At 33.8% G+C, this 17,145-nt stretch overlaps 2 protein-coding genes across 3 annotated transcripts in view; both read left to right on the top strand.

The window, feature by feature from the left end:
* The window catches only part of FRG1 (FSHD region gene 1), a 15,961-nt gene extending 4,386 nt beyond the window's left edge, over positions 1 to 11,575 (top strand). For both annotated transcript variants that reach the window (XM_081046253.1, XM_081046254.1), the window contains 7 exons: positions 4 to 129; positions 1,495 to 1,552; positions 3,226 to 3,340; positions 5,654 to 5,758; positions 9,163 to 9,254; positions 10,089 to 10,199; positions 11,470 to 11,575. In XM_081046253.1, coding sequence (XP_080902379.1) covers positions 4 to 129; positions 1,495 to 1,552; positions 3,226 to 3,340; positions 5,654 to 5,758; positions 9,163 to 9,254; positions 10,089 to 10,199; positions 11,470 to 11,506 — 644 coding nt within the window. In that variant the 3' untranslated portion in view covers positions 11,507 to 11,575. The remainder of the gene's footprint in view (positions 1 to 3; positions 130 to 1,494; positions 1,553 to 3,225; positions 3,341 to 5,653; positions 5,759 to 9,162; positions 9,255 to 10,088; positions 10,200 to 11,469) is intronic.
* LOC308496677 (10 kDa heat shock protein, mitochondrial-like) lies at positions 642 to 1,182 on the top strand. Its single transcript, XM_081046255.1, has one exon. The coding sequence runs from the start codon at positions 732 to 734 to the stop codon at positions 1,038 to 1,040; it is 309 nt and encodes a 102-aa protein (XP_080902381.1). The 5' UTR covers positions 642 to 731; the 3' UTR covers positions 1,041 to 1,182.
* Positions 11,576 to 17,145: the final 5,570 nt, after the last annotated feature.

Raw genomic sequence — 17,145 nt, forward strand, 5'->3', positions numbered from 1 at the left:
TAGGAATCTGGTGGACAGTTACAAACTTTGGTGAAATTTCAGGAACCATAGCAATTGAAATGGATAAAGGAACCTACATACATGCACTTGACAATGGACTTTTTACACTAGGAGCGCCACATAAAGAAGGTTCGTATCTGATAGAAGTGATGGAAGGGAAAAAGTCACTTAAATTATATATTCTACTAAATTTGTTCACTGAGGCCAAATTCTAACTAATCTCAAGTATATTCCAAAGGAATGAATCCATTGCATTTGACTCTTCCACTTTTTTCCTTCGTCTGTGTTTACCAATTATTGGCAACTCCCTCTTTCCAGTATAAGCATTTGAAATCATTCTTTATAGTTCAGAAAAGTATCTATAGAAATCAAAAATAATATGATAATTCAAATAATATGTGCAAAGAAAAAACCTGGCTGAGTCAAAGATTTGAATTCCTGTATTCAGACTTTTTGCCAAAACTGAACCGGAGCATGGTTAACAATTTAAAATTTTCTCATTCCCTTTTAGCCCATCAGAGAAAGCATTAATGAGATATGAAGTAATTAGAAGATAAAGAGCTGTATATTTTGATCTGAATGGCCATCCTTTGAATAAATTAAAGCATTCGTTTTTTTAAAAACATTAAGTGCTGCTTTTCTAAAAGTTCACGTGTCTAGAAAACCGGACTGCAGGTCTTTCCTTGAGGCCGCGGCGCGAGAGCAGAGTACGAACTGCTGCTGCCGGAGTCATGGCAGGACAGGCATTTAGAAAGTTTCTCCCCCTCTTTGACCGAGTATTAGTTGAAAGGAGTGCTGCAGAAACTGTAACCAAGGGAGGCATTATGCTTCCAGAAAAATCTCAAGGAAAAGTATTGCAAGCAACAGTAGTAGCTGTTGGATCCGGCTCTAAAGGAAAGGGTGGAGAGATTCAACCAGTTAGCGTGAAAGTTGGAGATAAAGTTCTTCTTCCAGAATATGGAGGCACCAAAGTAGTTAGAGATGACAAGGATTATTTCTTATTTAGAGATGGTGACATTCTTGGAAAGTATGTAGACTGAAATAAATCACTACTGACATGGCATCACGTGAAGCTGCCCATTCCACTGAAGTTCTGAAATCTCATCATGTAAATAATTTCCATGTCTCTTTTGTAATAAACTAATGATATCCAAAGTAAACAAACAAACAAAAAAAACATTAAGTGCTTATTTATCTACATACTGACTGCTTTTTAAAACAGACACACACAAAAATACCTTGGAAATGACTAAGTACCATACTGACCTATCTTATTGAGTAAAACTAACACTAATTATAGAAGAAAACTACTGTAGTTATAGAAGAGAAAGTAGATCTTGATAATATTAATACTATAATTGTATTCTTATATTTAATTTTAAAAGAAAGACTTATTTTTTAAGTTTTTAAAACTTTTTAATAGCTAAAGAGTATCTTTACATAATTATTTATAACAAATGTCAGATTTATTTCAAAATATTTTTTCTCCTGTAGTTGATGAGGGCCCTAGTCCTCCAGAGCAGTTTACAGCTGTCAAATTATCTGATTCCAGGTAAGCTTGAGTTGAACTTACAATTAATAATCTTTTATTTGTTTAATTTCATTCATTAAAAATTCCAATGTCTAGCTAACATAAGCCCACAGAGTGATTTTGATTTAAAAAACAATTTTTTTGAAAAGTGTATTTTGTGGCATTTTAAAAATAAAACATTATTTATATATCCAGTAGATATTTAAGCATTATTAAATTACATTTGCAATAAGTGTGTCTTTATAAGAGAATTAAAGCCCCAGATACTATGCTGGAAAAAAATGAAGATGAATAATGTCACAGAGCAAATAAGATATAGATTAGAAAGATATGAAGAAAACAAACATAAAACTGTCTGCTATTGCTATGACATATAAACTCACTGGTCAGAAGTCAAGGGACAAACAGGATTATTAAAAAAAGGAATATTGTGGAAACCCCCCCAGAGTGTTACATAGTCATAAAGACCAAAAGAATTTATTCACTATGTTTACAGTCGTTTTATAAGCTGAACTTTTTTATTCTCAGTGCAAAGGCACAGAATGATACTTTGGGTAGTAGATATAGAAATTGAATTTCAGTGTTTTAGTAATTAGCTATATCAACATGATAATAACTCGTATTATATTATCATTAGCCTATAAATAAGTATAAAGTCAATCCCTGGCATCACAGGATTGGTAAGCTAAAAAATTAGAAATCATATTTTTTTCTTTAAAAAGCCTCATTAGAGACTATTTCTATACTTTCTTTGAATAGCCAGTAAGTATGGTGAATGACTTTTAAAGGACAAAGGCAGAAGAAGAAATACCAATAAATACAAACTTCTTTACAGTTGAAAACAAAAAATATAAACAAAATAAATAGTCAAATGAGGAAAATATTTTCAGCAAAAATTTTCAGGCAGTGAGTTTTTGCTCTCCCTATGTATGTACAGGATTCATATGTAACACTAAGAAAAACAATAAGGAAAAAAAAAAAACCAATAAGACCCCAGTAGAAAAATGAAGTAAAAGATCATTTAAAAACTAAAAAGAAAAAAAGAAAAAAAAAAGAAAAAAAAAAGAAAAAAAAACTAAAAAGAAAAAGAAGTACAAAAGTCACTCAAAATAATTAAAATACAAACTAAATAGGATACCATTTTTCCCATATCATATTTTCTAATTTTTTTTTAAAAGCCATAATGTTAACAGATCCGTGGCAAAAAAGATACTCTCCTAATTTGAGGTGAGAATGAAGTTGACACAAATGTTTTCTGGAAAGCAGTATAGCAGTATATAATAGAAGCTTTAAAGTTGATGCACTTGGATCCAATAATTTCCCTAATAGGACTCTCTTCTAAGGATAAATCAGCAATTTTATGTACAGAAAAGGTAACAGCAGCACTATTTAAAATAACAAAAAAAAATAAGTTTTAATATGTCTATAATAGAACATTATGTATCTATGAAAAGTAGCATATTTGAAGAATAATGAATTAGAAAAATTTGCTAAGATATAATGCTTATACTGGAAAGCAGAATATCAAGTTACATATATTGAATTACACTGTCCAATATGATAGCCACTAACCACATGTGGCTTTTGAACATTTGGATTATGGCTAGTCTGAATTTTTAATACACATACTATTTTTATGATTCATATTTAATTTCTCTCAGTTTTTAACATTTATCTATTTTATTCACCTGAAGAATTGCCCTGAAATCTGGCTATGGAAAATACCTTGGTATCAATTCAGATGGACTTGTTGTTGGACGTTCAGATGCAATTGGACCAAGAGAACAATGGGAACCAGTCTTTCAAGATGTAAGTGCTATTATTATTTATAAAAGTTTCTTGTCAATGTAAGAGAAAATCTTTAACAGTCAACGAGAGCATATATTCTCAAAAACAAAAAGAAGCAGTGTGCAATAATATAATGCATGAAGTTGGAAAAAACAATTATGAACTCGTAACCTTCAAAAGATCTCAAAAAATACTGCAACAAAAATAGCACTAGTACTTTTGCCCATTGTCATTTCTGTACACTCTTGGTGCCTAGATTTGGGGCTCTTATTTTTCATTAAAGAACCAAGACTCCTCAGAGGGTGACCAATTTTACATCTTGGGGCAAGGAAAATAGGATAGTTCAGGAATATCTTCTTAGCAGAAATTAAGGATGCTTTCAAAAACATTAGGGACAATGGTAAGAGGACAGTGGAGCAAGTTTAAGGGGACGGCCATTGGCCAAGTTGTGACAGTTTGTGCATAAAATAAAATAGTGATAATAGTTCATTGAAATTAATTTAGTCTGTAAACATTTTTGAGTTCATAATGAAGCTCACAGAGAAAAGCAAATAGTATACAAAACATAGTTTTAATACAAAAGAAGGAAGATATATTAATTTTTATTAATTTTATTAAGTATGCAATTTGCAATATATTGACATTTTGTTTAAGTCTATGTCTGCTTATTCAGAATACGTAAGTTCCTTTTTCAGCTTGTATAAGCAGTAAAGATTGAACAAAAATATATGAGAGCTAAACTCCTAAAAGGTAGATCCTACATCAAGAACAGGAAGGATTAGAGGGCATCAAGTGGAAGAGGAGGAGTTTGGCAGTTGGGTAGCACCGGTTCTAATAGACAATAACGAATTCAAAATAGGATCCAACAGTATTTTACAAGATGATAAATTAGCCAGTCACCCCTCAAAAGAGGTTATTACTTAGATATGTTCCCTCATCCCCTAGAACAAAATCTGCAGTCACTAACTACTCCAGTCCAGTAAGAAAAATATTTTTATATTGCAGCCCAGTACACACATAATGTATAAATGAAGTAAGAATTGTACAATACTTATCTACATATTTTGTACTCTGATATAGTCTATTCTAGCTTATCTCTTTTACTCTCTTCCCCCCCTCCCAATTCTGGTCAGAACCCACTAAATCGATTTCATGAACCACTAATAGATTGCAACCCCTGGTAAATGATCCTACTGAATTAATGATATATTTATCATGAAAACTGTATCAACACAAAAGGCCAGTATATCATAAGGTCAGGATGAGGAGTCAGGAACTGCCATTCATACAGAACTTCAAGGAACTTCATTTCACTTTATTTTTGGGGAAGACACAAAGTTTTAAAATTTTAAATTTAAATGAAAGAGAGACAAAGGTCCTTGATGTGACAAGTAAGCTTCACTGCAAAAAGTGACTCAGCTGAAAGATCAACAGCACAGGGTTAAATCATCTTGGACTCTATAGCCATATCCATGCTCACCCAGAGTCATCCAGATCAGAAAACACAGCCCTTGCCACCTTGAATAAGAAATTAAATCCCATCCATGTTATTAGCACTTCTGTAACTGGATCTGATATTCAGTTACAAAATGTGTTTTTAACACATTTCGTAATACTGTATTTGTGAATATTTTGTCTGATGTTTAAGGTATTAAAAGTTTCCCAAAAGAAACAACATATACAAGTTATAATTAAACCTTTTACTTGAAAGGAAATTAAATTTATAATCTAGGTTTAGATACACAAGAAAATTAGTTTTCAAAGTTTTATTTATCAGAATCAGTATAACACATTGAGCATTAAACAACTAAAAATAATATGAATATTTCCACACACAAAAGTCCCTCAGATATTGATTCTTAAAGTTTTAAGCAGTAAATTCCAAGGCACCAAAGACTAGCTTTTATATGAATCATTCTTATATTGTCTAATTGTAAAGAAAAATTTTACTTAAATTTATTTTAAATATATTTGTATAAATTATTGTGCATTATATTTTTAATTGTCTTTAGAGTGAATTTTTTTTTCAAACTCAACTAAATTAGTTATAGCCTCAATAAATCCTTTTTTTGACCAAAGGAAACAATTTTATTTCATCTAGTTAGAATTTACTTCTACTAATAGAATATACTGAAAATACTTATTGTGGTTATCTTTGAGAAATAAGATTATAGGTGATTTTATTTTTCTTTTATGTTTTTATTTTCCAGGTTTTCTCCATATTCCTTTTTCTGATTACTTTTAGACTCATGGGAAAAAATTAATTTAGTCTCAAGACATGAGAATTCTTTTGTAGGTATTCTCATAACTATGTTTTGTTGTTCTTTTATTTAGGGGAAAATGGCTTTATTGGCCTCAAATAGCTGCTTTATTAGATGCAATGAAGCAGGTGATATAGAAGCAAAAAGTAAAACAGCAGGAGAAGAAGAAATGATAAAGGTAATCATGACTTTTTTCTATAGACTAATACATGTCACACATATGATGTGACTACATCTCTTTAAAATGTTTGAATGGTCATTTACTATTAAAAATTTATTTCATCACTTTTTATATTATGCTCCAAATAAGTCTTATTTTTAATTATAAATTCTAAAACTGATGGCTTATTTGTGCCATGTGGTAGACAAATTACTATATCTGCGAGCTACCTTGCTATAATCTCCATGTATTAGTATCTTTTTCTGAATAGTTTCACATGCTTTTTAGGCCTATATTTTCTGTTTTTTTCCTTGCGTTCATTTTAAAATTTAATTTTTTAAATACATGATATAGTCAAATGGTTCAAAAATTTTTAAATATGTGCATATATAAACATGTTTCCCATCCTTCTACACCCTTCTAGAGTTTCTGTGTAAAAATATAAATATATTTGTAATTTTCTACTTGTTTACAATAGTTAGCTTCCTTTACACACCCTTTTAGACATTGATTTTTTTTCCTTAACATTGTATCTTGAAGATTTTCCCGTATCATTATGTAGAAAGTTTTCTCTCTCCTTTTTTAACAGCTATGTAATATTTCATTTTAGGGACATACCATAATTTATTTAATAGGTTCTTTATAAATGGAAATTTAGTTTATTTCCAGTCTTTTGCTATTATAAACAATGCTGCAGAACATAACTTTGAATATGCACCATTTTGTAGGTGTGCAAGTGTATCTGAGGATAAATTCCCAGAAGCAGAATTACAGGGTCAAGGGGTATAAGCATTTGTAATTTTGTTAGATACTGCCCTCCATAGTGGTTGTACTAACTCACACGTACTCCTACCAGCATGTGTGAGAAGGTTACTAGGTGGTTTTGAGTGTGATACCTGAGCACCTATGTTGCTAGTCACTGTGTAAAGTATAAAAGTCACAGCACTTTCAGAGCCTTAGCCCTCAGATTCTGGATCTTCTGATGAATAGGTAAAAGTCTTTTTTACATGAGAAACATGAAGCACATAAAACAAATTGTTTATAATTTGATATCAGTCAAATTATATATATAAATTATATATATATGAGTCAAATTTTTTATATATATATATATATGTATATATATATATGTAAAAGCTGGAAATAAAAGTTCCTTCTTCCAGGCTAAATTCCCCAATCCTATTCTTTTTTTTTACTTTATTATAAACCTTGTACAGACATCTTCATATCAAGGTAAAATTCTAAATAAAACTGCAAAACAGGTAAATCAGGTAGTTTTCTTAACTGGAATTTGATGAAGGCCTTTAAGGCTTAATAACTACTGCCTCCTAATGCACTGTTTTTCTTTTTCTTGGCATTCCATTCCACGGCTGAGCATTCTGAACCTTGGCTAATTTGGCTTTGCTGGGTAGTCACAGGTTCCAGCTAGTCTGATCCAAATTTATTGTGTGTAATGTTTTAGGGCTGGCCAGAGAGGAAGGCTCAAAGAAATGGGGTAAGGGAGGGGGAATGCCTTTTCTAAAGTGGCCCTAATTCGTATAAAAAGAACATAAAAATCCATGTTGCAGTTTTTTTCTACTACCAACATAGTTTAAAAGCATTTATCAAGTATCTATACGTGCTTTATGTTCTATGCCATATTTTGATTTTACTTTTTAAATGTTCTTTTTTCATAATAGTTTTAGTCTTTCAATGTCCTTTGTACCTGGCAAAATATTAGTAATCTTTTTAAACAAGAATGATAATACCAGTAACTCTTCATTTCATCATTTGGAGTTCTCACTGATGGAGAAATAAATACCATTCTAGACAACACAAAAATGAGAAATTTCAGTATATCATCTATAGTTTTCTCCATTTGCTCCACCAAAGTCTCAAATAATTTTCATCTAAAACTTAGATATTCTTGTTATATTTTGAAAAACGTTAGTCATAATATTTTTCTAGTACATAAAACTAAAGCTAGTAGCTCCCCGCACTCTGCTGAATGGGACACACACACTGCCTTCTTTAATCCTCATAATGTTCCTGTGAGATAGCTATTATCAAACTTTACAGACAAGGAGACAGCGTTTGACCCTCCTTATATCCGCACCTGTCTTGATCATTTCATGAAAGTCACACAGCTAGATATGGTAAAGACAGGATGTGTACCCAGGCCCAACTGACTCTAGAAACTACTCTGCTATTCCATACCTCACTGCTTCTCAGGAAACAGGTCATTAAAAAAGTGCTGGTGGATTTCTGACTTACCTGTTTTAAATTTTATTTACATTGAATTTATTGTATCATGTTTAAATTATTTTTCATCTGGATTACATTATAAAAGTATGATTACTACAGACGATGCAAATATATGTGCAGCATTTTGCACTTCTATGGGGGGAAAAAAAAACCACTATGCTGTATTTATCATTAATTAAAACCATTTCTATATGAAGTACCTGTCAAATTTCCCTGGGTCTGTTTGGTTAGTCAAGTTCCTGGAAGCTCTGAGCCATGATAGTCCAGGACTCTTTCCACCTTCCTTTTACAAAGCAGGCTCTGCTGGTCTGTGCCAGCCATCCATCCTCACTGCCTGGCCTTAGCTACTACTTAGAACACGCTTCCTCTTGCTGAAAGTAGTATTGTGTCACAGGCCCTGGCCAGGAATTTCCCAGGTCTTTTAGGTCCCCTCTGACCAAAACTGCCACATGCATCGTTGGCACCTGCATTGTTGGTCTCCCCTTTCTAAGCAGCCTTGGAATTGCACTCTGAGCCACAGAGATCACTTAGGCGGTGTGGATCCTTTGGAGATGTGGAGCTGCAAACTGCCAGTTTCACGGCCCTCAATACTGTCCCCTTTTTTGCCTCTAACTGCTATGTCTGTATCTGTTAATTTATGGCATGTGATAGTATCAGTCAAAACTTACGGGACTATAAGGAGGATTTAAAAGTGGGGGATTCCAATTAGGTAAAAACAAATTGTGTTATGCTAAAAGTTTTAATATATTTATTTGGTAGTAGCCTGTACAAAGTAAAATAGCTCTTGTCTTAAACGTTCAATGTTATAAAATAAACACTGTCTACCACGGATAATTTGGTCCTACTGTATTTACTTTGAGGCCAAATTTATTAGTTAAATTATTTCCTGATTGCTCAACAGGAATCTGATCTGTAAAATGTTTCTCAAATATTTTTTTCTTCAGTGTTTCTGATGCAAGGGCTCTAGAAAAACATACAGTAGCAATTAATTCTGCAAATTACACATATATAAATAAAACCACATATCTAGAACCTTTTACTGAATCTAATTGCTAAACAAGTCAGTTGTCTTCTTCTTTTGCATAAGAAATCACCTAGAATGTTCTTATGTAGTAAGTAAAGTGGGGAAGGAGGAAGATTAATGTGTAACTTGTTGGGTTCTCCTCTGCAATATCCAGATTAGGTCCTGTGCTGAAAGAGAAACTAAGAAAAAAGATGATATTCCAGAAGAAGACAAGGGAAATGTTAAACAGTGTGAAATCAATTACGTGTACGTATTCTTTTCCTTTTAGACCTACAGATTTGATAGTGAAGTGCTTCTCAAAGTGCCTAAAATAAAATACCTGAAGGATGGGACGAAGCAGCATAATGTAGACGCTAACTAAGATAAAGCGCTGAGCTAAATGCTTTTCTTTTCTCAGGCCTTCAGTTTTCCTAATTATCCTTCCAGTTTCCAAAGCTAGTCACTTGGGTTCATCTGTTCTCCCTATTAATTAATAGAAGGGCCGTAACTTGTCAGTACCTCCTGCCAACCAAATAGTGTTCCATGGCCAGAACATAGGGGACTCCAGTTAACGTTCCCCGGTAAGTGAGGCTTGGTTTCTTTGGGGAGGAACATACAGTGATGAATCTTGAATATAAGCAGAATATTACCTTTGGGAAGGAGAGAACATTAAGAAAACTAATAAATCTAGTATTTGAACATGACTCAGCTTTTGTGACATTTTATATATCTCATTGACATGTATTTAAAAAACAAGATGTCCAAAAAGTTTAGTTAGTTGAATATTTCCTATTTTACGTGAATAATTTAATCAATTATTTATCCTATGCTGTGTGGATTATGCTGCCCACTATTAAATATTTCTATTTCTTTAAAAAAAAAAAAAAGAAAACAGAAATGAGGCTTTGTACAGCTACCCAAACAACTGCTCTTGATGGTGGGAAACTAAGGTCATCTTTGTAGTTGAGAAACTATGTTTTTAAAGCAATACACTTAGATTTTTTTTTAAAATGAAAAACTTTTTTTAAATTTTAAGGTCATTTAGTAAACATGTATAATCAAAGTTTGAGATATTTTTCAAGAAAGACATTTTCTTAACAGAAAGAAATTTCAGAGCTTCCAAGACCACAAACTTAAAATAAGCAAAGAAGACAGTAAAATTCTTAAAAAGGCCCGGAAAGATGGATTTTTGCATGAAACACTTCTGGACAGGTAGGTGTATTTTTACTTATTTCCAGCTGTGTTCAGTAGCCAATAGAAGTGGCATATATAAAACCAGTGTTCTTTTTGAATTACTATAGTTCTCAAATTTTGGTCTTTCTAATTAAGAATGTGTTAATTTTACCTAAAAAGCACATCATAAGTCTGGGAAAAGATCACCAAGAAAGAATATCTAAAAATAGCCAGATTCCAAGTACCTATATATTTTGTTGTAAGAAATTCAGGTTTAACTGAAACTACTTCATAACTTTGTAATTGTTAGAACAAATCTAGAAAGAAGTAGTTTGCCTAATTTAAAAATTCATTAGGTTCTATTATAGTACAGGTTCCTAAAAATTAGATAAAAATAGTTTTAAAGTTACTAAGTATAAAGTTAAATAAATTGAAGCACTTTTATTAAGTTGAATTCTGAAGTGTGAAGGATATTTACCATAATATATTGTTAATATTTATTACTGTTCTTAATTAGGTAAGTCATGTCTTAGATTTACAACATAAAAAAATAGGTAGATCTGGGTGGTGAACATACAATGGGATTTATAGATGACGTAATACAGAATTGTACACCTGAAATCTATGTAATTTCATTAACAATTGTCACCCCAATAAATAAAAAAAAGAAAAAAATAGGTAGAGAGGTTTAGCTGTGAGCTTACAAGTATAAATCAAATATTATAAGTGCCAGACTGAAAGAGAATTTGGTAATCTCCTGCCACTAACTCAAGTCCTGTGTTGCAAAATTAGTCCTTTAAAACATTTCTTTATATTACTTGACAAAGACAATGCTTTATCATATATTTCCTGTTAACTAGTTGATCGAGTTGTGTGTTACCTGACATCAGTAAATGATGTAAGAAATTTTTCCACTTCAGCAAATTAGCATGTAGTATCTAGTTCTAAAAAATCAAGAAGATATAAAAATAACTTATCACTTATGAAAATACAACATTGCCACCCTGTTAAATAGTTTGGGGCATGCTTAAATTCAGAGGTAATTAAAATTGCTATTGTGGATTGAAAAATGTTGCTTAGACAACATTTGTTAAAGATTAGGAAAAGACTTTCATAAGAATATAATCCATTTAGTATGAAACATAAAATTGAAAAGGAAAATTTTAATTAAAATATTTTACTATAAATTTTACAGTAATAACATCAAAATTGAGAAGTTTGTAAGCATGAGCTTATATTTAGTAGCAATTGACCACATACAGCATGTTTTACATAGATTAATTTTTGTTATTTGTCTTTGTTTAAACAGGAGAGCCAAATTGAAAGCTGATAGATACTGCAAATGACCAGGATTTTTGTTTGTCTTCTCCTTTGTTGTTGTTTTTTTCCTAAATAAAATAATCTGTGAAAATGTTTTTGCAGAGTTCTTTCTTGGGCTATTAAGGAATTACTGCTAAACTAGTAGCTAGTTTAACCAAGATTAATCAAGTTCAGTCGAGGTTCTGCATGGATGTACTTTTTAGTTAACTGCAGTGATTCACATGAAAATGAAAGAGTACACACTTAAAGTTCCAGAGTTGTTTTTTCTGGATTTCCTATCATAAACATGAGGTGCTACTCTATGCAACTGATATTTTTTGTGCAGCTTGTGGAATCTATCTCACTGCTTTACAGTCTTACTTTACATTATGGATACAATAGATGCTGAATCAATACCTTTAAAAGGAAGTTAGAAACTCCCAATCCAATCAGTCAGCAAGGCTTGGATTCTGCCTCTTAAATATTACCCAAACTACACACAAGCCAAACACACATCAGAACAAGGTCTCTGAGCAGAGAGGAAGAAACCAGGCATTAAGTAGGCAGTGGAGAGGGAACAAGAAACACCACAAAAGAGCAAGTAGGCTCGGAACAGAGGATTAGAGTAAAATTGGGGAAATCTCCTTAGGACAGTTTACCCACAATGGATATTACCTAATGCTTTCATCCTCGCTTGTGGGATGGGGTGGGAGCTATTAAAGAGGTTCAGACAATAAGTATTGCTGAGGTCTGCCATGCTGAGCCAGTTTTATTCCCAGCCTGTCTCTGAGTTCTGAACACGGTATTTCAGATGTCATCTAACCCAGTGAGTATTTCAGAGTCCAGGTTGTATATAAGATGCCTGGATTTCACTGGAAATTCCACTTCAAAAGGACTTAAGTTAGCTGAGGAATCTATGTTTTTTCAATTCCATGTTGATTCCAGTGCATAGTTGGGATTGAGACCTGGCCTAAGCTGCCGCACCATGTCTAGTCTTGGCCTTTATACTTTATCTTGTCACCAACTCTAGAGTTACATGGCCCCTCCACAGCAATGTAGCTAAGCTACCTTAGAAAAAAGCTTTTACTCTAGATCTAACCCTAACTCAGAACTCCAGTGCTAAGAGCTGGATATTCCCCGTGTCCTTTGTTTCTGATTCTTAGATCGCCAACATGCTTACTATGATTCTCCCAAGCAGTGGTTCTCAATCAGGTGCTACTTTGCCTCCCAGGGGACGTTTCACAGTGTCAAGACATTTTTGGTTGTCATAACTGGGGGAGGAGGTACTACTAACAACTAGAGGTAAGAGACTAGGGGTGCTGCTAAAATCCTACTATGCACAGGACAGCAGCTCCTCACACCAAAGAATTATCCAGCCTGAAATGCCAATATTGCCAAGGATGTGAAACCTGCCCTACGATTTAGTCCATTCTTTGCTTTTGCCAGATCCTCAATCCCTAAAAATAAATGGAAGTTCCAATTTATGTATATAAGAATCACTTAGGGTACCTATAGATTCCCAAGACCTATCCCTAGAGATGCAGGCTTAGCAAGTCTAGGATTGAGCCCCAAAATGGACATTTTCACAAGCATTCCAGGTACGTCTGAAGCAAGTGATCTGAACCACACTTTGAGCAACACTACACTCGAGATGGAAGTTTGCCTCCAACACTAGCTTGGTACCTGAGATCATCTGCCGCTGACCCATTTCCCTGGAACAAACATTCCGTCTGCCTGAATTTCTGAACATGGTGCAGTCCTGGATTCGTCGTCACCATGCTCATTCACGTTCCCCCAGTTCCTGCCCCTATTCCAGAGAGCAGAACTACTTCCTGGCAACTAGGAAGATAACATTTAAAATATGCATTGTCTGCCCTCATGGAGTTTATACTCTAGTGAAAGAGGACAACAAATGAATTTTTAAAAATCACAGATGACAGATAAGTGTTTCTTCCCTGTTTCTATCATTGCACTTCATACAAACCCCCATTACAGCACTGAAGTCAGTCAGGGAGAGTGGCAGAGGTCCAGACCGAGTGCATCTAAAAACTCACCTGGTTCACATTTTTTTAATCTTACACATAAGGATATCCTGAGACATTTTGTTTAAAGTGCTATTGAAATCTGGCCAAGCATTTTCCTGAAATACCAGTCTAGTAACCTTGTCTAAAAGTAGGTTATATAGAGAAAGACAAATATATAATTTCACTTATATGTGGTATCAAAAAAAGCAAAACAAACACTCAGGTACAGAGAACAAACTGCTGGTTGCCAGAGGGAAGGGGGGGAGTACAGGTGAAATAGGTGAAAAGTACTAAGAGGTACAAACTTCCAGTTACAAATAAGTCACGGGGATGTAATGTACAGCACAGAGATTACAGTCAGTAACACTAATAGCCGTATGGTGACAGATGGCAACTAGACTTAAGGTGATTATTATGTAATGTATGAAAATATTGAATCACTATGCTGCACACCAGAAACTAATATATTGTATGTCAACTATAATTCAATTTTTTAAAAGGTTTAGACAATAAAAGTTCTAACCAAAGAAAAACCCCACACCGTTTCAACTGCTCACATTTTCCAGATTAGATGATTTCAGTTTTTCTATTTTCAAGTTTATTGACCTATTTTTACCATCTCCAAACTGCTGTTAAATTTCAGATACTGTTTTTTCCCTTCTAGAATCCATTTAATCCTATTATTGTTACAGTTTCCTTTTCCCTGCTGAAACTTCCTACCTATTCATTAAGAGGGTTTGTGGGGGGAGAAGGAGATCTTTGTTCGGGAGCAGAGTTATAAGAACTACCTTAAAAATCCTTGTCCACTAATTTCACCATCTGGTCACCTGGGAGTCGGTCTCCACTGATTGCCTTTTCTTTTGAACATGTTTCTTCCTATGTCTGATATAATTAGATTGTATTCTGGACATTATGAATAAGACATTGTAGAAACTGGATTCTGTTTTGTTCCTCTGAATTGTTTGTTGGTATAATAGGCAGTTAACTTGCTTGATGTCAACCTGCAGATTCTATCTCCCCTTTCGGTAGCTGAAATCTCTATTCAGTTTTTTGTTTCAGCTGGGTTGCTTCAAGTAGGGCAGAGATCAGTGAGATTTGGGCAGTGTGGCTCCTTCTGGCTCTTTCCTTTCCAGGATTTCCTCACTTTCCAGATTCTTTGGTCACTTGGAACTCTGTCCTCTGATTTCCTCAACTAGTAAAACTTAAGGTTTTATATGTGAGTTTTAATTACTCTTTGTGGTACTTTCTGCGGCCTGTTCTAAGTTGAAAGAGTTAAAAATATGATTCCCTTCTTATCAGAGTAACTCCTCTCAAGTTTCTGCATGCTTTTGGTCACTCTCCCTTACCTTTAGATAATTTTTACTATGTTGTCCAAAGTTTGATTTTTTGTGTGTGAGGTTAGTGTAGCACAAGCCACTTCACCATGACTCGCTGAAACTCTTACATTAGTTCCTCGTTCTCTCTTCCCCAAATTAAGGCCCTGCCTGGGCTTTCCTAAACATAGATAGAAAATTCTAACATCCTACACAAAAAAGTTAATAAATCATTAAAATAAATGGAGACATCCATACATCTTAAAATAGGCCTGAATCCTAAAATGGACTCAGCAAACCAGATAGCCCAGCACCCACACAAATACTATGGAGTTTCTGGGTCAGCCCTTGTGTGGATATTAATCAGTACATGGCTTCAACTCACTGCAGGAAATACATTCAACTCAGTTATTCTAAACTCATGACACAGAAGACCCTAATAAAATATGCTAGCTTAATATATTTTATAAACCAAGTTGTTATGACATGATAGTTTTCATTAACTGGGATGAGAAATCAAAAATGACTTTTCATGATATTGTTCTTTTATGCTATTGTCATAATAACATTAGCCTGAGGCGGTTAATGCAGGTAAACTCCACTAACATTTTTTTCTGGCTCACACATACTGAAATCCATTTCATTTAATGAAAAGATTAGAAACAAATAAAAAAGAATACTTCAGTACTTTTATTTCCCCTTTCCTCACCTACCTATTAATTCAAAATGTTTAAAAAAGTGCATATTTAATAAAGGGAACTTAATGGTATTAAGGCGTGTTTTGCTTTTTGACATTTGACTTTTCTGTATACTATACCCCAGGAAAATCTGTGGCACCATTTAGTATAGTTCTGTTTAATTTTACGTCACTAGGATACTTGTCATAAAGATTACTGAGGTTTATTTTCTGTAATGGACAAACAATATGTGTTCTTTCCATTAAGCCTCGTGTTTCAACCCTGCCTTTGTATTTCCTAAAGAATATTTTCAGAGCTTATAGCAAGGACTTACAAATTAAAATCTGCAGATGTTTTTCTCACAGCATATTACAAATCTAAAAAGGTTTTGCAATCCTGTTCTGAGTGTTCCTAGTAGAGAACCAGGGGTGTAGCACTACTCGTTAGAATTTATTTTTCCATCATGCAGTTTCCTATTTCTGGTCCTCAGATACTAAGTGGAATGTAAGGAAGAGAACAGTAAACAAAGCACAGCTCTTTATTCCTTTCGAAAAGTGGAAAGTTAATTATAAGTAAGACTCCAAAGTAAAGAATCAACTCATAACTTCTAACCTTAGTTCCCTGTCACCTGACAGGTACATAGAAAATGTACAGCTGCAGCAAATCACATAGAAATAAAAAAGGATAATAAATACCAATGCTTTAAACGTCTAATGTCTTATTCTTTTTCTTTATTAGCCCTTATACTTGTATCATTATTAATCCTGATTTTCTTATCTTGTTGCTAAATATATTCCCCCAAGGCAGCATGTTTTTTCTTTTTCTTTTATCTTTTTTATTGATACTAGAAAAACAAAAACAGAACAAAAACCAGGGATATACTTAGGTTCAGGAGAATTCAAAGATACTATTTAGTCAATCACCAGCACTCATGCAGGTCTGATGCTACCTGTGTATATAAAATGGCTTTCTAAAGTGTGGTGACTTGTTTGGAAATCACCAGTAGGCCCCAGACCAACCGAGGTGTTCTACAGTTCCTTAGCCTATAAATCCTAGTTTACATAAGCTTTAAAGCACAGCAGCAGGAATTGATTGAATGTATCCCTTTCTATTGTTGTTTAGGAAAATAATTTCCCCAATTGCCTACAGAAACAGAACCTTCTTGCGTGTTTCCTTGTTCTTCATTTTTAGCCCAAAAATCCTCTCTAGAAGGCCTTCTATATATCCCATCACTGCCTCTTTTACCTCTTCCCACTCTGCACCCATGGTTACCAACTTTTCTTTATCCATATTCCTTTTACTGCCATAACTACATTCCACCCCTGTGTGTTCTTTCACAACGTAGAGAAATAGGCAAAGACTTAAGCATCTAGCAGAAGGGTAAACAAAAATTTCCAATAAACAAATTTCCTCTTGATTCTCCCATGAAAATGCCCTTCCTGATTTATCCCAAGCTGAATTCAGCTCTCATTCCAGTGCACCCAGGGTTGGAGAATCATATACCATGGCCCCAAGTACCAGTTTTGAAACCCCTCATTATCCCTACCCATTAACTTCGTCCTTGAAGCACATACCATCCACGTCCATTATCGTTACAATTCTGCATTGTTCTTCAGCAGTGTCCTGGACACACCTGAAACCTGGTTCATAGTCTTTCTCTTCATTGAGTCTC

This window comes from Rhinolophus hipposideros, assembly GCF_964194185.1.
Source record: "Rhinolophus hipposideros genome assembly, chromosome: 4".
Taxonomy (NCBI): Eukaryota; Metazoa; Chordata; class Mammalia; order Chiroptera; family Rhinolophidae; genus Rhinolophus; species Rhinolophus hipposideros.

What these genes read in the sequence shown, in the direction of transcription:
- LOC308496677 (XM_081046255.1), top strand. Translation starts at nt 732, where the DNA reads ATGGCAGGACAGGCATTTAGAAAGTTTCTCCCCCTCTTTGACCGAGTA.